This window comes from Anopheles moucheti, chromosome 2, assembly GCF_943734755.1.
Source record: "Anopheles moucheti chromosome 2, idAnoMoucSN_F20_07, whole genome shotgun sequence".
Lineage (NCBI taxonomy): Eukaryota > Metazoa > Arthropoda > Insecta > Diptera > Culicidae > Anopheles > Anopheles moucheti.
In genome coordinates, this window is record NC_069140.1 from 94,662,111 (window position 1) to 94,684,148 (window position 22,038).

General features: G+C 47.3%; 1 protein-coding gene across 1 annotated transcript; it reads left to right on the plus strand.

Annotated features, from left to right (window-relative positions):
* Window positions 1-772: 772 nt before the first annotated feature.
* On the plus strand, window positions 773-4,620 carry LOC128310582 (ell-associated factor Eaf). The gene is made up of 8 exons (XM_053047263.1): window positions 773-877; window positions 1,459-2,067; window positions 2,180-2,272; window positions 2,353-2,494; window positions 2,582-2,776; window positions 2,857-3,445; window positions 3,526-3,640; window positions 4,170-4,620. The coding sequence occupies exons 2-8, from the start codon at window positions 1,968-1,970 to the stop codon at window positions 4,274-4,276; spliced, it is 1,341 nt and encodes a 446-aa protein (XP_052903223.1). The 5' UTR covers window positions 773-877; window positions 1,459-1,967; the 3' UTR covers window positions 4,277-4,620.
* Window positions 4,621-22,038: the final 17,418 nt, after the last annotated feature.

Sequence of the window (22,038 nt, forward strand, 5' to 3'; positions counted from 1 at the left end):
GAAATATACAAATATTTTCCCATAGTTCCATTTTTCACCAAAATGTCAAACTGCTAGTGTCAAACTGGGACCGCACTGTGCGACCTGCCCGAACGATTATTGCAGTTTCTTTGCTCCGCTCTTCCATCCGGACAGCATCCCTTTATACTGCACCATCCGCAATTAGCTGGCACACAGCAGTCTGGCGTTAATACAGTGCATGGGTGGCATCCCTCTAAAATTGCAACATTCCTGTCGAAAAATCGACCCCCTTCCAACTCCACATCCGTCCACAGCAAAGGTAGGTCAGTGTCACGGTGGCTGAAAAAATACGCGTGAAAAACAGCAGTGCGAAACGTCGCACTGACAGAACCGACTATGGATGGGATTGTTTTTCTCCCTACATGGCACACCGTTCACGCTCAGGCGGAAAGTTAACCGGAAAACCCAGGAACGAAACAATCAAACCCACCATATCCTGTTCATGTATGCGCGTGTGTGTGTGAGTGTACGCCGCAATTCTGTTTCGGAAGTGGGTCTGTTTTTGGTCATCTTCGTCTAGTGCAGGACGTAGTGACCACGGAGGTGCCAGTTGTCCAGTCCTGTCAGTTCGCTTATTGTCGACGGTGGCAAAGTGGTGCGATTCGCATGTGTGCGTGCAATGTTGTAGACGTGCGTGCGTGTTGATTGTCTCGATTCCCGCGACACGGACAGCAAACTGCATTCGTGTCGCGATATTCGCACGGTTCACGCGTTAATCCATCAACACCACACGGGATTGTATCATTATACCCAACCAGGAACACACAGGTGTACAGGTGGTCTGGCGGGATCTATTCACGAACCAAGCACAAATCCGAGTTCGATCCCTGCCCCGGCAACAGGCAGCTCGGAACAGGTGAGAACAATAGTGAACGAAAAATCTGCTCCAAAAGATTGGCTCCCCCGTGCGCGGTAGGGTTTTTCCTATCTTCCTTCTCCCACTGTTCCGTTGGTACGCACACATACACGTGTGTCTAATGCCCTTTTCCCCTGAGCCACTAAACGGATAAGTGTAGAGTGTGCACGAGCGTGTATGTGTAATGAGGCAACAGAAAACACTAGAGTCATACCTTCGCCACCAACAATAACAACAGTGCAATTCGGAAATCTTAACGTGTGCCAGTGTGAGTGTTTGCCTGCGTGTGCTACGGAAGGTAAATAAATGGCAGCTGTTCAGTATACGTTGCTAGTTGAGATTTCGTGAAACCGGACGCGTGAGCATTTAAAAGGATCCGGGTTCGAATCCAGGATCAGAAACTTTAAACAGAGAAGGAAACACATGATTAGTGTAGTACTGCAGACGAGTAGTTTCTTAAATGCAACCATAGGAGTAAGGTTACATATTGGCTACAGGTTGTTGCCGTGCCTTTCAAACCTTTCTCAATCTTACACTTTACCTGCTTTGTTCGCTCTTTTCTTCCTCCCCTCCGTGTTCAGTTCTCTACCCAGGCAGGTTTGGTTCTTCCCCCACCAACACTTCCCAGGGGGCCAGCAATAGCATCGAAACCCAAAACCCGAAACACCACCAACCACCAAGCGTTCGGGCGTTCGAGAAAGGAGAGTGAAATCCGGGAGTGACAGAGAGCGGACATCGACAACGCATTCGGTACGATCGCGAGAAAGGGCACAAAATCGAACGCAGATCTCGCGGGTGCAGCGCTAAAGTGATTGCGGATGATGTTGCTGACAGTGCGAAAATAAAACTACACTAAACCCCTTCCTCCCGGACCACTGGTGCTCCTCCTCGTGTACATCGGGCAAGGCGCGTTTGGCAGTTTGCACAGCTGATCCGGGAGCGACAATACGGATCGCGGCAGTTCCCGTGGAAGGAGAGAATGATTCTACGAAGTGATTGCCGGATACCAGCGTAGAAGTTCCGGTTCCGGCTGTACGGAAGTCTTGAGACCGTCAGCACACAAACACAGCGCAACACACACCACTCCACGATGGACAATCGGCTCAACATTGGTTCGGAGGTGCGTGAGCTAAAGCTCGGTTCGACCTTCACCAACGCGGCACCGTCGAACCAGTTCCACACGATAAAATGTACGTATGAATACCCAGCAGTGTGGAAGCGACCATGCGCTCTTAAACATTCTGCTGACGTCGGCAGCTAACGTTGTGGTGTTTTTCGTTCTTTTCCTTTTGGTTTTTGCAGACGATTTCAAACCCGCCAGTGTCGATGTGAACAAACCGGCGGTGCTGGAAATTAGTGCCAACAAGCAGGTCACCGTTACCGTGCCGCACCTGGGTAAACATTCGTCCATTTTTCCCATATTTTTGGGAATTGGCTACCATGGTAACACCGTAACGATCCTTTTCCTCTTCCAGATGGTTCCGGTGTGCCGAATACCGTCTTCAAGGGTAATCAGCGTGATTATTCGCGGAAAGACTGCGTGCTCATACTGAATCGGGCGACGGGCGAGATTACGCTCGAGCAGCTCAACAGCAGTATCGTAGTGAAGAAGACGAGGTAAGTTGATCAATCATCTCTTCATGCCGTTGGTGATCCTTGCAATACAACTGCTATATGGGTATCCACTCTTCTACCTCGTTGCAGAATCGAAAACAAGGCACCCAATCCTCCGCCAACACTGCCAACGATAAAGGTCGAAAACAACACCGCACGCCAGAGCTCCAAAACGAAGATTACGACCGGCGTGCGGAAGAATGCGCCGATCAGCTTCATGCCAAAGCACTCGCCACTGCAGGGTTCGCCGTCCTATCCGCACCGGAGTCCCCAGTCGGCACCGGCGTAAGTGGAAAAGACCCCGGTGGTGCAAAAGCAACAGCGTACCTTAAGCCTTCTAACGTCGAATCATTTGTTTGTTTCAGCTGGAACGCCAACAATACTCAACAAACCTTGCCAAGTATTCCGATGATTGGGCTGGACGATGGGATGGATTTTGGGACTGTAATGCCGCCGTCCTCCGCCACCACTTCCAACTCCTCGTCGGGTGCTAACATGAACAATCATCTGAACAACAACATCAGCAGCAGCAGCGGAAGTGGCAGTAACTCCAATTCCAACCACACCAACAACCACCACCACCATCAGCAGCATAGTAACAGTAGTAACATTAGCAGTAGTAATAGTAGTAGCAGTAGCAATGTGGCTGGCTCGACCAACAGTGGTAGCGGCGCGGGCAACAATCATAGCAACAGCAATAGCTACCTTAACCATGGTTCGGCACAGAACAGCAACAACAATCATCATGGCAGTGGCAGTAGCGGCAGCAATCATCACCATCACAGCAATCACCTCAGCGTGCCGTCGTCGTACGGTGGTGGAGGTGCCGGTGGCCGGAATCATCTGCACAGCGAACCTTCGATGCCGCCGAGCGTAGAAGTTAGTTTGCCGTCCGATCGAGACCTACTGCCACCGCCTGTGGCCGTGACGGGTATTGGTGTTGGAGCGAGCAGCGTAAGAAGAACACAACCGGACGTCATGACCCAGATTGTTGGTTATATTAATAATTTCTCGTTTTGCTTTCTGTTTTCTAGGATCCGGAAATGATGACATCCTCTGAATCGGACGGTTCCGATGATTCCGATTCTAGCAGCAGCGATCAGGAATCGGATAGTTCAACCGAAGATAACAATGATTCGCCAGTGAAAGGTATGCGGAGGGGCACAACACATTTTGGTTTAATAGGTTCGACCTGATCTCTTTACTCCTTAGAAGTGCAGCAAATTTGGGATTTCAATCGGGTCTTAGGGTTTAATAGTTTCGACGATTCCGGTGGGTGGAGTCGCTTATGTTTTGTTGAATCGTCTAACCTGCTGGACCTACTTGTACTTATGGGTCAACTCGTCATGAATCCGAGGGTCGGAATCCATTTCGACTGGCTCGCACCAGACTTTCCGATCGGTCCGAAAAATGAATCGTATGATAAAGGTTCAAACTGTTTTCTCATTACAAAACTGGAGGCAAATGTCAATCGGGCCAGGTTTCCCCTTACACAGGACCAGCAGCGGAAAAGTAAAAGTAAAAGAGAACTAGAAATTGCGGTCTCAAAACATTCGAAATATCAGTGCCACATAAGGAGTAGAAGAAGAAGAAGAGACTGAAAAAGTATCTATGTTATAAAAATATGTGAAATAGGTTTAGCATAATATTAATTTTTATGTTGCTTTTTCAACTACAGAATCCATTTTTGATCCACGACCGGATCCAACGATCGCGGTTACCGCCGCCGCGGTAGATCTGAGCAAAGACCTCTGCCTTTCATCCAACTCCGACTCGGACGATTAATCTGGACACCGCCCGCCAACGGACCGTTCTGCAGAGGAAATACGATCGTGTAAGGAAGTACGGAATAGGAGAAAGAGATAAAAAACAAAGAGTCACACAAGCAGCAGAAGAGTGGAAACCGAAACAATAAGAGAGACAGATGGGGGAGATTAAGAGTGTAATGGAAAAGAAAGAAAGTTATAGGAGCTAAAAGTTGTGTAATTTTTTGTTTTGGTTTGTTTTAAGTTTTTCTACTTTGTTTTGTTAGTGTGTGTGTTGCCAGGAGGGGAATCAAGCCCTTCGATAGGAAAATTATTTATATTTATAATATGTGCTCAAGCAGTAGGCGCACGTGGGTGCTGGGTCTGAGGCGCCATGTGTACTAGTTACTTTGTCACGCGTTTTGCTATTTCGTTTTAACCGCTCGGTGCCGCAAGACATTAAGACAACTCAGACTTTGAACGCGGTGGCGAAAAAGGTCAAAGCTTATCCTAACCGAGCAAACGCACCTCTGTCTCTGAAACAAGCAAAGGCAAAGCAGTGGAAAGCAAGAGCAAAGACGAGAGCGAGTGGGTGGCCTCTTACTAGGAGATAATTAGTCAATCTGGGCGCCGGAACATGATAGAGAATGCGTAGGGAAACCCGAGTCTCGTTTTTCAGCGGTTCGGTGGAAAACAGGAATGGTTTCATGTTTTTTTTTGTTTTTGTTTTGCTACGATTTATTTACACTTTAACGCGCCTCTATGTTTATCCTTGTTGTGGCGTGTGTGTGTGTGTATGGTGCGTTATAGGAAAACGTAAAGAACAAAACCGAAACGACTGAGAGAGTAAAAAAGGATTAAGCGGTAGTAGTGTGACCGCGTGTGTTTGGTGGATCGCCTTATAGAGACAGCCGGCAGAAGGGCAGCACGACGTAGATGTGTGATTTATTTTTTTAAAATGAGGAAAGAGAAAAGACATTGCAATTCGGTCAAGAGCTCCGAAAGACTGTTACCAGACAGCAGGATAGAAAAAAACGGAGTGATATCGCAACGATTCGCTCCCCGTATCGCCAGCACACACTGAAGCAGCCATCACGTATGTACATAAATACTGAATCTTTCCAATAATCCTCCCCACCGCAATTCCCGCATGGGGAAAGGTGGAACAGTTTAGCAAGCATGTGAGAACGGTGAAAACACGCACCGCGACATCATGACAGTTTAAAAACGAATGTTAGATTGAAGGATGAAACACGAAACGAAGGGGAACCGAAGGGGAAGAAGCATCGAATTCTCCCGATACCGGATGCATTCAGCATCCGGAGAGTGTTGGGATGAATAAAGGAGAAATTATGAACTGCCCTTGATGGAGGGAAGTGAACAAAAACAACAGCTGGATCTGGAAGAATGGAGATGTAAGCACCGGTGAAAGCGCTCTAGAGCCTGTAATAAAACAAATGAACTACCGCGTTAAAAGATGTAGCATAAACGAGAGAATGTGTTTGAGGAGTAAATGGATCCTTTTCTCATATCCAGACATACGCAGGGTTGGTCTACCAGATACCTGTTAGCAGTTTTGGTAGTTGTCCGAAATTACACCAATCGTGGGTCAAAAATTAACACCGCCCGCCAAAACTGTGATCGGTTACGTGGAGTCCTGGAGCACGGCCACTACTACGGAGCAGTTGTATTCCCGCACAAGTAAGTAAGCCATTCAAGAGAATATCATTCAGATTGAGGCATTGTGACGTTAAACAAAAGGAAATAATACGCATCCATGATGCATGTCTAATTTCGTCCAACCAGGAGATTTCCCTCGTGGTCACCACACGTGCCCACGCGTGCAGCGGCGGATCAAACGGTAGGCGGAGTAGGCGGTCGCCTAGGGCCTCGCCGTGTTGGGGGCCCCAAAAAATTTGTGCCGATTGTGCGATTTTTGAAAATTTTCCAACAAAGTTAATTTATAGCAAAAAAAATTAATTTACAAGGTAGAAAATTGATCAAAAATATCTTCCTTGGTTATATAAAACATTTGTTTCTATGTGATAAATTAAATTCAGAGAAGAATATCGACTTTGTGACTTTAAAGTATAAACGAAATTGCACCAGGACCAGGACACTAATTTTCCCGTTTCTTTCCCGTAAAAATTTCTTCGAAAACTACCTGTTTCCGAATGTATAATACCAGGAGAGCATCCACGGAAGAGGTAGCACCTAGTACAGCAATTTTGGTCGAAAACCGCCGAAAGGTATGCAATGTTTAAACACTAACTTTCCCTTTTGGTCGTGAAAATTTTCTTCGAAAACTACCAGTTTCCGAATGTATAATACCAGGAGAGCATGCACGGAAGAGGTAGCTCCTGGTACTGCGCCGTAAGGTATGCAATGTTTATACACTAACCTTGCAACCAACTTGCAACGCAATGCGCCGTAAGGTATGCAATGTTTATACACTAACCTTGCAACCAACTTGCAATGCCAGTTTGGTGCATGCAAGAAACTTGCAGCAAGATGGCGCCCAACTTCGTACTTGCATGCAACAAACTTGCATGCAAGCTTGCATGCAAACTTGCATGCAAGTTCTTGCAAGCAAATTCTTGCATGCAAACTTGCATGCAAGTTTGCATGCAAGTTTGGATGCAGGTTCTTGCATGCAAGTTTGCATGCAAGCTTGCATGCAAGTTTGCATGCAAGTTCTTGTATGCAAGTTCTTGTATGCAAGTTCTTGCATGCAAGTTCTTGTATGCAAGTTCTTGCATGCAAGTTCTTGCATGCAAACTTGCATACAAACTTGCATGCAAGAATTTGCTTGCAAGAACTTGCATGCAAGTTTGTTGCATGCAAGTACGAAGTTGGGCGCCATCTTGCGCGCCATCTTGCTGCAAGTTTCTTGCTTGCACCAAACTTGCATTGCAAGTTGGTTGCAAGGTTAGTGTATAAACATTGCATACCTTACGGCGCATTGCGTTGCAAGTTGGTTGCAAAGTTAGTGTATAAACATTGCATACCTTACGGCGCAGTACCAGGAGCTACCTCTTCCGTGGATGCTCTCCTGGTATTATACATTCGGAAACTGGTAGTTTTCGAAGAAATTTTTCACAGCCAACGGGAAAGTTAGTGTTTAAACATTGCATACCTTTCGGCGGTTTTCGACCAAAATTGCTGTACTAGGTGCTACCTCTTCCGTGGATGCTCTCCTGGTATCGGCAATCTGAAAACAGCTGGTTTTGTATGGAATTTCGTACCAGCTAATGGCGATCCAAGTAGTGGCGTTATGGTTCTCCTTAGCGCATACAAACGTTTATATATAGACTAGCTTACTAGGCCCGTTTACAGGGCTACGCAACAGAACTCTGAGATGTACGCAAGGGAGCTTTCTTTCCGAGACTTTGCTGGTGTTGTTAAATCATGTTTCAAGTACACCTCCCTAACACCGATAATGCCGTAGCAAAATTATAGGCCCCCCTTTAAAAATTCCGCCCTGGGCCTCCAAGGGGATTGATCCTCCACTGTCTTCAATGCAGTGTAATCGGGAGTAGGAACCGCATGCATGGAAGCACCGACGAGGAAATGCGCTGGGGTAAGTGCTGCCAAATCCTTCGGGTCGTCTGACGTGGGCATCAAGGGTCGTGAGTTCATTGCTGCTTCTATTTGCTGAAGGATGGTGCTATATCCTTCGTAGGACAGCCTGGTGCTGCCTAGATGTCGGTCGGTGTGGAAAAGTTCGCTGAGCTCGTGCGCGGCTCCTTCAAAGTTATTTTTTTTTCATTGTCCGAGTGTATGCGTGCCGGCAATCCACGCCTGGATGTGAAATGACATAAGGCCACTAAGAATCCCGCTGTACTGAGGTCCCCACCAGTTCTAAGTGGGCTGCTTTCGTCGCGAAGCACACGAAAACGCACAAGCTGCTCTTCGCCGCCCCTGCACGCCGGTGTGCAGGTTTCAAGTAGAAAGGACCAGCGTAAATGTCTCATGAAATATTTCATGAAAAGTTTCATGAAATATTTCATGAAATTTTCAATGTTCCATGAAATATTTCATGAAAAGTTTCATGAAATCTTTCATGAAACATTTCATGAAATACCAGGTGTTATCTCTTGAAAACCATGCTCTCCTGGTATCGGAAATCTGAAAAAATCTGGTTTGTATGGAATTTTGCTCCAGTTGCTCAACATTTCACACGAAGTTGCTTGCTCAGTGAGTACTAGGTGTCACCTCTTGAAAATCATGCTCTCCTGGTATCAGGAGCTTGACAAACTGGTCATGGATAGCTCTTTTTCTGGCTCGATTGACACGGAAAAAGCATCCTCCTGCGTTGGATGCTCTCCTGGTATCAGGAGCTTGAAAAACTGGTCATTTTTGGCGCGTTTTCTGGCTCGATTGACACGGAAAAAGCATCCTCCTGCGTTGGATGCTCTCCTGGTATCAGAGCTTAACAAACTGGTCATTTTTAGCGCGTTTTCTGGTTCGATTGACACGGAAAAAACATCCTCCTGCGTTGGATGCTCTCCTGGTATCAGGAGGTTGACAAACTGGACATTTTTAGCGCGTTTTCTGGCTCGATCGATACGGAAAAAGCATCCTCCTGCGTTGGATGCTCTCCTGGTATCAGAGCTTGACAAACTGGTCATTTTTGGCGCGTTTTCTGGCTCAATCGACACGGAAAAAGCATCCTCCTGCGTTGGATGCTCTCCTGGTATCAGAGCTTGAAATTCTGGTTATTTTTGGCGCGTTTTCTGGCTCAATCGACACGGAAAAAGCATCCTCCTGCGTTGGATGCTCTCCTGGTATCAGGAGCTTGACAAACTGGTTATTTTTGAAGCGTTTTCTGGCTCAATCGACACGGAAAAAGCATCCTCCTGCGTTGGATGCTCTCCTGGTATCAGGAGCTTGAAAAACTGGTCATTTTTGGCGCGTTTTCTGGCTCGATCGACACGGAAAAAGCATCCTCCTGCGTTGGATGCTCTCCTGGTATCAGGAGCTTGACAAACTGGTCATTTTTGGCGCGTTTTCTGGCTCAATCGACACGGAAAAAGCATCCTCCTGCGTTGGATGCTCTCCTGGTATCAGAGCTTGACAAACTGGTCATTTTTGGCGCGTTTTCTGGCTCAATCGACACGGAAAAAGCATCCTCCTGCGTTGGATGCTCTCGTGGTATCAGAAGCTTGACAAACTGGTCAGTTTTGGCGCGTTTTCTGGCTCAATCGACACGGAAAAAGCATCCTCCTGCGTTGGATGCTCTCCTGGTATCAGAGCTTGAAATACTGGTCATTTTTGGCGCGTTTTCTGGCTCGATCGACACGGAAAATGCATCCTCCTGCGTTGGATGCTCTCCTGGTATCAGAGCTTGAAAAACTCCTGCGTTGGATGCTCTCCTGGTATCAGGAGCTTGACAAACTGGTCATTTTTGGCGCGTTTTCTGGCTCAATCGACACGGAAAAAGCATCCTCCTGCGTTGGATGCTCTCCTGGTATCAGGAGCTTGACAAACTGGTTATTTTTGGCGCGTTTTCTGGCTCAATCGACACGGAAAATGCATCCTCCTGCGTTGGATGCTCTCCTGGTATCAGGAGCTTGAAAAACTGGTCATTTTTGGCGCGTTTTCTGGCTCGATCGACACGGAAAAAGCATCCTCCTGCGTTGGATGCTCTCCTGGTATCAGGAGCTTGACAAACTGGTCATTTTTGGCGCGTTTTCTGGCTCAATCGACACGGAAAATGCATCCTCCTGCGTTGGATGCTCTCCTGGTATCAGGAGCTTGAAAAACTGGTCATTTTTGGCGCGTTTTCTGGCTCAATCGACACGGAAAAAGCATCCTCCTGCGTTGGATGCTCTCCTGGTATCAGGAGCTTGACAAACTGGTTATTTTTGGCGCGTTTTCTGGCTCAATCGACACGGAAAAAGCATCCTCCTGCGTTGGATGCTCTCCTGGTATCAGAGCTTGACAAACTGGTCATTTTTGGCGCGTTTTCTGGCTCAATCGACACGGAAAATGCATCCTCCTGCGTTGGATGCTCTCCTGGTATCAGGAGCTTGACAAACTGGTTATTTTTGGCGCGTTTTCTGGCTCGATTGACACGGAAAAAGCATCCTCCTGCGTTGGATGCTCTCCTGGTATCAGAGCTTGAAATACTGGTTATTTTTGGCGCGTTTTCTGGCTCAATCGACACGGAAAAAGCATCCTCCTGCGTTGGATGCTCTCCTGGTATCAGGAGCTTGACAAACTGGTCATTTTTGGCGCGTTTTCTGGCTCAATCGACACGGAAAAAGCATCCTCCTGCGTTGGATGCTCTCCTGGTATCAGGAGCTTAACAAACTGGTTATTTTTGGCGCGTTTTCTGGCTCAATCGACACGGAAAAAGCATCCTCCTGCGTTGGATGCTCTCCTGGTATCAGAGCTTGAAATACTGGTTATTTTTGGCGCGTTTTCTGGTTCAATCGACACGGAAAAAGCATCCTCCTGCGTTGGATGCTCTCCTGGTATCAGGAGCTTGACAAACTGGTCATTTTTGGCGCGTTTTCTGGCTCAATCGACACGGAAAAAGCATCCTCCTGCGTTGGATGCTCTCCTGGTATCAGAGCTTGACAAACTGGTCATTTTTGGCGCGTTTTCTGGCTCAATCGACACGGAAAAAGCATCCTCCTGCGTTGGATGCTCTCCTGGTATCAGGAGCTTGACAAACTGGTCATTTTTGGCGCGTTTTCTGGCTCAATCGACACGGAAAAAGCATCCTCCTGCGTTGGATGCTCTCCTGGTATCAGGAGATTGACAAACTGGTCATTTTTGGCGAGTTTTCTGGCTCGATCGACACGGAAAAAGCATCCTCCTACATTGGATGCTCTCCTGGTATCAGAGCTTGAAATACTGGTTATTTTTGGCGCGTTTTCTGGCTCAATCGACACGGAAAAAGCATCCTCCTGCGTTGGATGCTCTCCTGGTATCAGGAGCTTGACAAACTGGTTATTTTTGGCGCGTTTTCTGGCTCAATCGACACGGAAAAAGCATCCTCCTGCGTTGGATGCTCTCCTGGTATCAGGAGCTTGACAAACTGGTCATTTTTGGCGCGTTTTCTGGCTCAATCGACACGGAAAAAGCATCCTCCTGCGTTGGATGCTCTCCTGGTATCAGAGCTTGAAATACTGGTTATTTTTGGCGCGTTTTCTGGCTCAATCGACACGGAAAAAGCATCCTCCTGCGTTGGATGCTCTCCTGGTATCAGAGCTTGAAATACTGGTCAGTTTTGGCGCGTTTTCTGGCTCGATTGACATGGAAAAAGCATCCTCCTGCGATGGATGCTCTCCTGGTATCAGAGCTTGAAATACTGGTTATTTTTGGCGCGTTTTCTGGCTCAATCGACACGGAAAATGCATCCTCCTGCGTTGGATGCTCTCCTGGTATCAGGAGCTTGACAAACTGGTCATTTTTGGCGCGTTTTCTGGCTCAATCGACACGGAAAAAGCATCCTCCTGCGTTGGATGCTCTCCTGGTATCAGAGCTTGAAATACTGGTTATTTTTGGCGCGTTTTCTGGCTCAATCGACACGGAAAAAGCATCCTCCTGCGTTGGATGCTCTCCTGGTATCAGGAGCTTGACAAACTGGTCATTTTTGGCGCGTTTTCTGGCTCAATCGACACGGAAAAAGCATCCTCCTGCGATGAATGCTCTCCTGGTATCAGAGCTTGAAAAACTGGTCATTTTTGGCGCGTTTTCTGGCTCGATCGATACGGGAAAAGCATCCTCCTGCATTGGATGCTCTCCTGGTATCAGAGCTTGACAAACTGGTCAGTTTTGGCGCGTTTTTTATCGCGCGAAATTTTATCCCGAATATCGAAAAAGTAACAGGAGCGAAGAACACGTGTGGAGGTAACATTTCATAAATTTTCAAAACAACTTCAGCAAACCAACAAGCTGTTTTCAGATTTCCGATGCCAGGAGAGCATGGTTTTCAAGAGGTAACACCTGGTATTTCATGAAATGTTTCATGAAAGATTTCATGAAACTTTTCATGAAATATTTCATGGAACATTGAAAATTTCATGAAATATTTCATGAAACTTTTCATGAAATATTTCATGAAACTTTTCATGAAATACCAGGTGTCACCTCTTGAAAAACATGCTCTCCTGGCATCGGAAATCTGAAAACAGCTTGTTGGTTTGCTGAAGTTGTTTTGAAAATTAATGAAATGTTACCTCCACACGTGTTCTTCGCTCCTGTTACTTTTTCGATATTCGGGATAAAATTTCGCGCTATAAAAAAACGCGCCAAAACTGACCAGTTTGTCAAGCTCTGATACCAGGAGAGCATCCAATGCAGGAGGATGCTTTTCCCGTATCGATCGAGCCAGAAAACGCGCCAAAAATGACCAGTTTTTCAAGCTCTGATACCAGGAGAGCATTCATCGCAGGAGGATGCTTTTTCCGTATCGATCAAGCCAGAAAACGCGCCAAAAATGACCAGTTTGTCAAGCTCTGATACCAGGAGAGCATCCAACGCAGGAGGATGCTTTTTCCGTGTCGATTGAGCCAGAAAACGCGCCAAAAATAACCAGTTTGTTAAGCTCTGATACCAGGAGAGCATCCAACGCAGGAGGATGCTTTTCCCGTATCGATCGAGCCAGAAAACGCGCCAAAAATGACCAGTTTGTCAAGCTCTGATACCAGGAGAGCATCCAACGCAGGAGGATGCTTTTTCCGTAGCGATCGAGCTAGAAAACGCGCCAAAAATAACCAGTATTTCAAGCTCTGATACCAGGAGAGTATCCAACGCAGGAGGATGCTTTTTCCGTGTCAGTCGAGCCAGAAAACTCGCCAAAAATGACCAGTTCGTCAAGCTCTGGTACCAGGAGAGCATCCAATGCAGGAGGATGCTTTTTCCGTAGCGATCGAGCTAGAAAACGCGCCAAAAATGACCAGTTTGTCAAGCTCTGATACCAGGAGAGCATCCAACGCAGGAGGATGCTTTTTCCGTGTCGATCGAGCCAGAAAACGCGCCAAAAATGACCAGTTTTTCAAGCTCTGATACCAGGAGAGCATCCAACGCAGGAGGATGCTTTTTCCGTGTCAATCGAGCCAGAAAACGCGCCAAAAATGACCAGTTTTTCAAGCTCTGATACCAGGAGAGCATCCATCGCAGGAGGATGCTTTTTCCGTATCGATCGAGCCAGAAAACGCGCCAAATATGACCAGTTTTTCAAGCTCTGATACTAGGAGAGCATCCAACGCAGGAGGATGCTTTTTCCGTGTCAATCGAGCCAGAAAACGCGCCAAAAATAACCAGTATTTCAAGCTCCTGATACCAGGAGAGCATCCAACTCAGGGGGATGCTTTTTCCGTAGCGATCGAGCTAGAAAACGCGCCAAAAATAACCAGTATTTCAAGCTCCTGATACCAGGAGAGCATCCAACGCAGGAGGATGCTTTTTCCGTGTCAATCGAGCCAGAAAACGCGCCAAAAATGACCAGTATTTCAAGCTCTGATACCAGGAGAGCATCCAACGCAGGAGGATGCTTTTTCCGTGTCGATTGAGCCAGAAAACGCGCCATAAATGACCAGTTTGTCAAGCTCTGATACCAGGAGAGCATCCAACGCAGGAGGATGCTTTTTCCGTTTCGATTGAGCCAGAAAACGCGCCAAAAATGACCAGTTTGTCAAGCTCCTGATACCACGAGAGCATCCAACGCAGGAGGATGCTTTTTCCGTGTCAGTCGAGCCAGAAAACGCGCCAAAAATGACCAGTTCGTCAAGCTCTGATACCAGGAGAGCATCCAACGCAGGAGGATGCTTTTTCCGTAGCGATCGAGCTAGAAAACGCGCCAAAAATAACCAGTATTTCAAGCTCTGATACCAGGAGAGCATCCAACGCAGGAGGATGCTTTTTCCGTGTCAATCGAGCCAGAAAACGCGCCAAACATAACCAGTATTTCAAGCTCTGATACCAGGAGAGCATCCAACGCAGGAGGATGCTTTTTCCGTGTCGATTGAGCCAGAAAACGCGCCAAAAATGACCAGTTTGTCAAGCTCTGATACCAGGAGAGCATCCAACGCAGGAGGATGCATTTTCCGTGTCGATTGAGCCAGAAAACGCGCCAAAAATGACCAGTTTGTCAAGCTCCTGATACCAGGAGAGCATCCAACGCAGGAGGATGCTTTTTCCGTGTCAATCGAGCCAGAAAACGCGCCAAAAATAACCAGTTTGTCAAGCTCTGATACCAGGAGAGCATCCAACGCAGGAGGATGCTTTTTCCGTGTCGATTGAGCCAGAAAACGCGCCAAAAATAACCAGTATTTCAAGCTCCTGATACCAGGAGAGCATCCAACGCAGGAGGATGCATTTTCCGTGTCGATTGAGCCAGAAAACGCGCCAAAAATGACCAGTTTGTCAAGCTCCTGATACCAGGAGAGCATCCAACGCAGGAGGATGCTTTTTCCGTGTCGATCGAGCCAGAAAACGCGCCAAAAATGACCAGTTTTTCAAGCTCCTGATACCAGGAGAGCATCCAACGCAGGAGGATGCATTTTCCGTGTCGATTGAGCCAGAAAACGCGCCAAAAATAACCAGTTTGTCAAGCTCCTGATACCAGGAGAGCATCCAACGCAGGAGGATGCTTTTTCCGTGTCGATTGAGCCAGAAAACGCGCCAAAAATGACCAGTTTGTCAAGCTCCTGATACCAGGAGAGCATCCAACGCAGGAGTTTTTCAAGCTCTGATACCAGGAGAGCATCCAACGCAGGAGGATGCTTTTTCCGTGTCAATCGAGCCAGAAAACGCGCCAAAAATGACCAGTATTTCAAGCTCTGATACCAGGAGAGCATCCAACGCAGGAGGATGCTTTTTCCGTGTCGATTGAGCCAGAAAACGCGCCAAAAATAACCAGTTTGTCAAGCTCCTGATACCAGGAGAGCATCCAACGCAGGAGGATGCTTTTTCCGTGTCGATTGAGCCAGAAAACGCGCCAAAAATGACCAGTTTGTCAAGCTCTGATACCAGGAGAGCATCCAACGCAGGAGGATGCATTTTCCGTGTCGATTGAGCCAGAAAACGCGCCAAAAATGACCAGTTTGTCAAGCTCCTGATACCAGGAGAGCATCCAACGCAGGAGGATGCTTTTTTCGTATCGATCGAGCCAGAAAACGCGCCAAAAATGACCAGTTTGTCAAGCTCTGATACCAGGAGAGCATCCAACGCAGGAGGATGCTTTTTCCGTGTCGATTGAGCCAGAAAACGCGCCAAAAAAAACCAGTTTGTCAAACTGCTGATACCAGGAGAGCATCCAACGCAGGAGGATGCTTTTTCCGTATCGATCGAGCCAGAAAACGCGCCAAAAATGACCAGTTTGTCAAACTGCTGATACCAGGAGAGCATCCAATGCAGTAGGATGCTTTTCTCGTATCGATCGAGCCAGAAAACGCGACAAAAATGACCAGTATTTAAAGCTCTGATACCAGGAGAGCATCCAACGCAGGAGGATGCTTTTTCCGTGTCGATTGAGCCAGAAAACGCGCCAAAAATAACCAGTTTGTCAAGCTCCTGATACCAGGAGAGCATCCAACGCAGGAGGATGCTTTTTCCGTGTCGATTGAGCCAGAAAACGCGCCAAAAATGACCAGTTTGTCAAGCTCTGATACCAGGAGAGCATCCAACGCAGGAGGATGCTTTTTCCGTGTCGATTGAGCCAGAAAACGCGCCAAAAATGACCAGTTTGTCAAGCTCCTGATACCAGGAGAGCATCCAACGCAGGAGGATGCTTTTTCCGTGTCGATCGAGCCAGAAAACGCGCCAAAAATGACCAGTTTTTCAAGCTCCTGATACCAGGAGAGCATCCAACGCAGGAGGATGCTTTTTCCGTGTCGATTGAGCCAGAAAACGCGCCAAAAATAACCAGTTTGTCAAGCTCTGATACCAGGAGAGCATCCAACGCAGGAGGATGCTTTTTCCGTGTCAATCGAGCCAGAAAACGCGCCAAAAATAACCAGTTTTTCAAGCTCTGATACCAGGAGAGCATCCAATGCAGGAGGATGCTTTTTCCGTGTCAATCGAGCCAGAAAAAGAGCTAGACATGACCAGTTTTTCAAGCTCCTGATACCAGGAGAGCATGATTTTCAAGAGGTGACACCTAGTACTCACTGAGCAAGCAACTTCGTGTGAAATGTTGAGCAACTGGTGCAAAATTCCATACAAACCAGATTTTTTCAGATTTTCGATACCAGGAGAGTATGGTTTTCAAGAGGTAACACCTGGTATTTCATGAAATGTTTCATGAAAGATTTCATGAAACTTTTCATGAAATATTTCATGAAACTTTTCATGAAATACCAGGTGTCACCTCTTGAAAAACATGCTCTCCTGGCATCGGAAATCTGAAAACAGCTTGTTGGTTTGCTGAAGTTGTTTTGAAAATTAATGAAATGTTACCTCCACACGTGTTCTTCGCTCCTGTTACTTTTTCGATATTCGGGATAAAATTTCGCGCGATAAAAAACGCACCAAAACTGACCAGTTTGTCAAGCTCTGATACCAGGAGAGCATCCAATGCAGGAGGATGCTTTTTCCGTATCGATCAAGCCAGAAAACGCGCCAAAAATGGCCAGTTTGTCAAGCTCTGATACCAGGAGAGCATCCAACGCAGGAGGATGCTTTTTCCGTGTCGATTGAGCCAGAAAACGCGCCAAAAATGACCAGTTTGTCAAGCTCTGATACCAGGAGAGCATCCAACGCAGGAGGATGCTTTTTCCGTAGCGATCGAGCTAGAAAACGCGCCAAAAATAACCAGTATTTCAAGCTCTGATACCAGGAGAGTATCCAACGCAGGAGGATGCTTTTTCCGTGTCAGTCGAGCCAGAAAACTCGCCAAAAATGACCAGTTCGTCAAGCTCTGATACCAGGAGAGCATCCAATGCAGGAGGATGCTTTTTCCGTAGCGATCGAGCTAGAAAACGCGCCAAAAATGACCAGTTTGTCAAGCTCCTGATACCAGGAGAGCATCCAACGCAGGAGGATGCTTTTTCCGTGTCGATCGAGCCAGAAAACGCGCCAAAAATGACCAGTTTTTCAAGCTCTGATACCAGGAGAGCATCCAACGCAGGAGGATGCTTTTTCCGTGTCAATCGAGCCAGAAAACGCGCCAAAAATGACCAGTTTTTCAAGCTCTGATACCAGGAGAGCATCCATCGCAGGAGGATGCTTTTTCCGTGTCAATCGAGCCAGAAAACGCGCCAAAAATGACCAGTTTTTCAAGCTCTGATACCAGGAGAGCATCCAACGCAGGAGGATGCTTTTTCCGTGTCAATCGAGCCAGAAAACGCGCCAAAAATGACCAGTATTTCAAGCTCTGATACCAGGAGAGCATCCAACGCAGGAGGATGCTTTTTCCGTGTCGATTGAGCCAGAAAACGCGCCATAAATGACCAGTTTGTCAAGCTCTGATACCAGGAGAGCATCCAACGCAGGAGGATGCTTTTTCCGTTTCGATTGAGCCAGAAAACGCGCCAAAAATGACCAGTTTTTCAAGCTCTGATACCAGGAGAGCATCCAACGCAGGAGGATGCTTTTTCCGTGTCAATCGAGCCAGAAAACGCGCCAAAAATGACCAGTATTTCAAGCTCTGATACCACGAGAGCATCCAACGCAGGAGGATGCTTTTTCCGTGTCGATTGAGCCAGAAAACGCGCCATAAATGACCAGTTTGTCAAGCTCTGATACCAGGAGAGCATCCAACGCAGGAGGATGCTTTTTCCGTTTCGATTGAGCCAGAAAACGCGCCAAAAATGACCAGTTTGTCAAGCTCCTGATACCAGGAGAGCATCCAACGCAGGAGGATGCTTTTTCCGTGTCAGTCGAGCCAGAAAACGCGCCAAAAATGACCAGTTCGTCAAGCTCTGATACCAGGAGAGCATCCAACGCAGGAGGATGCTTTTTCCGTAGCGATCGAGCTAGAAAACGCGCCAAATATAACCAGTATTTCAAGCTCTGATACCAGGAGAGCATTCAACGCAGGAGGATGCTTTTTCCGTGTCAATCGAGCCAGAAAACGCGCCAAACATAACCAGTATTTCAAGCTCTGATACCAGGAGAGCATCCAACGCAGGAGGATGCTTTTTCCGTGTCAATCGAGCCAGAAAACGCGCCAAAACTGACCAGTTTGTCAAGCTTCTGATACCACGAGAGCATCCAACGCAGGAGGATGCTTTTTCCGTATCGATTGAGCCAGAAAACGCGCCAAAAATGAACAGTATTTCAAGCTCTGATACCAGGAGAGCATCCAACGCAGGAGGATGCTTTTTCCGTGTCAATCGAGCCAGAAAACGCGCCAAAAATGACCAGTTTTTCAAGCTCCTGATACCAGGAGAGCATCCAACGCAGGAGGATGCTTTTTCCGTAGCGATCGAGCTAGAAAACGCGCCAAAAATAACCAGTATTTCAAGCTCTGATACCAGGAGAGCATCCAACGCAGGAGGATGCTTTTTCCGTTTCGATTGAGCCAGAAAACGCGCCAAAAATGACCAGTTTTTCAAGCTCCTGATACCAGGAGAGCATCCAACGCAGGAGGATGCTTTTTCCGTGTCAATCGAGCCAGAAAACGCGCCAAAAATGACCAGTATTTCAAGCTCCTGATACCAGGAGAGCATCCATCGCAGGAGGATGCTTTTTCCGTGTCAATCGAGCCAGAAAACGCGCCAAAAATGACCAGTTTTTCAAGCTCTGATACCAGGAGAGCATCCAACGCAGGAGGATACTTTTTCCGTGTCAATCGAGCCAGAAAACGCGCCAAAAATAACCAGTATTTCAAGCTCCTGATACCAGGAGAGCATCCAACTCAGGAGGATGCTTTTTCCGTGTCAATCGAGCCAGAAAACGCGCCAAAAATAACCAGTATTTCAAGCTCCTGATACCAGGAGAGCATCCAACGCAGGAGGATGCTTTTTCCGTGTCAATCGAGCCAGAAAACGCGCCAAAAATGACCAGTATTTCAAGCTCCTGATACCAGGAGCGCATCCAACGCAGGAGGATGCTTTTTCCGTGTCGATTGAGCCAGAAAACGCGCCATAAATGACCAGTTTGTCAAGCTCTGATACCAGGAGAGCATCCAACGCAGGAGGATGCTTTTTCCGTTTCGATTGAGCCAGAAAACGCGCCAAAAATGACCAGTTTTTCAAGCTCCTGATACCAGGAGAGCATCCAACGCAGGAGGATGCTTTTTCCGTGTCAGTCGAGCCAGAAAACGCGCCAAAAATGACCAGTTCGTCAAGCTCTGATACCAGGAGAGCATCCAACGCAGGAGGATGCTTTTTCCGTAGCGATCGAGCTAGAAAACGCGCCAAAAATAACCAGTATTTCAAGCTCTGATACCAGGAGAGCATCCAACGCAGGAGGATGCTTTTTCCGTGTCAATCGAGCCAGAAAACGCGCCAAACATAACCAGTATTTCAAGCTCTGATACCAGGAGAGCATTCAACGCAGGAGGATGCTTTTTCCGTGTCAATCGAGCCAGAAAACGCGCCAAAAATGACCAGTTTGTCAAGCTTCTGATACCACGAGAGCATCCAACGCAGGAGGATGCTTTTTCCGTATCGATTGAGCCAGAAAACGCGCCAAAAATGAACAGTATTTCAAGCTCTGATACCAGGAGAGCATCCAACGCAGGAGGATGCTTTTTCCGTGTCAATCGAGCCAGAAAACGCGCCAAAAATGACCAGTATTTCAAGCTCCTGATACCAGGAGAGCATCCAACGCAGGAGGATGCTTTTTCCGTAGCGATCGAGCTAGAAAACGCGCCAAAAATAACCAGTATTTCAAGCTCTGATACCAGGAGAGCATCCAACGCAGGAGGATGCTTTTTCCGTTTCGATTGAGCCAGAAAACGCGCCAAAAATGACCAGTTTGTCAAGCTCCTGATACCAGGAGAGCATCCAACGCAGGAGGATGCTTTTTCCGTGTCAATCGAGCCAGAAAACGCGCCAAAAATGACCAGTATTTCAAGCTCCTGATACCAGGAGAGCATCCAACTCAGGAGGATGCTTTTTCCGTATCGATCGAGCTAGAAAACGCGCCAAAAATAACCAGTATTTCAAGCTCTGATACCAGGAGAGCATCCAACGCAGGAGGATGCTTTTTCCGTGTCAATCGAGCCAGAAAACGCGCCAAAAATAACCAGTTTTTCAAGCTCTGATACCAGGAGAGCATCCAACGCAGGAGGATGCTTTTTCCGTAGCGATCGAGCTAGAAAACGCGCCAAAAATAACCAGTATTTCAAGCTCTGATACCAGGAGAGCATCCAACGCAGGAGGATGCTTTTTCCGTGTCAATCGAGCCAGAAAACGCGCCAAACATAACCAGTATTTCAAGCTCTGATACCAGGAGAGCATCCAACGCAGGAGGATGCTTTTTCCGTATCGATTGAGCCAGAAAACGCGCCAAAAATGAACAGTATTTCAAGCTCTGATACCAGGAGAGCATCCAACGCAGGAGGATGCTTTTTCCGTATCGATCGAGCCAGAAAAAGCGCCAAAAATAACCAGTTTGTCAACCTCTGATACCAGGAGAGCATCCATCGCAGGAGGATGCTTTTTCCGTGTCGATTGTGCCAGAAAACGCGCTAAAAAATGACCAGTTTGTCAAACTGCTGATACCAGGAGAGCATCCAACGCAGGAGGATGCTTTTTCCGTATCGATCGAGCCAGAAAACGCGCCAAAAATGACCAGTTTGTCAAGCTCTGATACCAGGAGAGCATCCAACGCAGGAGGATGCTTTTTCCGTGTCGATTGAGCCAGAAAACGCGCCAAAAATGACCAGTTTGTCAACCTCTGATACCAGGAGAGCATCCAACGCAGGAGGATGCTTTTTCCGTGTCAATCGAGCCAGAAAACGCGCCAAAAATAACCAGTTTGTCAAGCTCTGATACCAGGAGAGCATCCATCGCAGGAGGATGCTTTTTCCGTGTCGATTGAGCCAGAAAACGCGCCAACAATAACCAGTAATTCAAGCTCTGATACCAGGAGAGCATCCAACGCAGGAGGATGCTTTTTCCGTATCGATCGAGCCAGAAAACGCGCCAAAAATGACCAGTTTGTCAAGCTCTGATACCAGGGGAGCATCCAACGCAGGAGGATGCTTTTTCCGTGTCAATCGAGCCAGAAAACGCGCCAAAAATAATCAGTTTGTCAAGCTCTGATACCAGGAGAGCATCCAACGCAGGAGGATGCTTTTTCCGTGTCAATCGAGCCAGAAAACGCGCCAAAAATGACCAGTTTGTCAAGCTCCTGATACCAGGAGAGCATCCAATGCAGGAGGATGCTTTTTCCGTGTTGATCGAGACAGAGAACCCACCAAAAATGACCAGTTTGTCAACCTCTGATACCAGGAGAGCATCCAACGCAGTTTTTCAAGCTCCTGATACCAGGAGAGCATCCAACGCAGGAGGATGCTTTTTCCGTGTCAATCGAGCCAGAAAACGCGCCAAAAATGACCAGTATTTCAAGCTCCTGATACCAGGAGAGCATCCATCGCAGGAGGATGCTTTTTCCGTGTCAATCGAGCCAGAAAACGCGCCAAAAATGACCAGTTTTTCAAGCTCTGATACCAGGAGAGCATCCAACGCAGGAGGATGCTTTTTCCGTGTCAATCGAGCCAGAAAACGCGCCAAAAATAACCAGTATTTCAAGCTCCTGATACCAGGAGAGCATCCAACTCAGGAGGATGCTTTTTCCGTGTCAATCGAGCTAGAAAACGCGCCAAAAATAACCAGTATTTCAAGCTCCTGATACCAGGAGAGCATCCAACGCAGGAGGATGCTTTTTCCGTGT

Coding starts and splice junctions, on each gene's coding strand:
- LOC128310582 (XM_053047263.1), top strand. CDS start 1,968: ATGGACAATCGGCTCAACATTGGTTCGGAGGTGCGTGAGCTAAAGCTC. Junction 2,068..2,179: donor CCAGTTCCACACGATAAAAT/GTACGTATGAAT, acceptor TGGTTTTTGCAG/ACGATTTCAAACCCGCCAGT. Junction 3,446..3,525: donor TTGGTGTTGGAGCGAGCAGC/GTAAGAAGAACA, acceptor TCTGTTTTCTAG/GATCCGGAAATGATGACATC.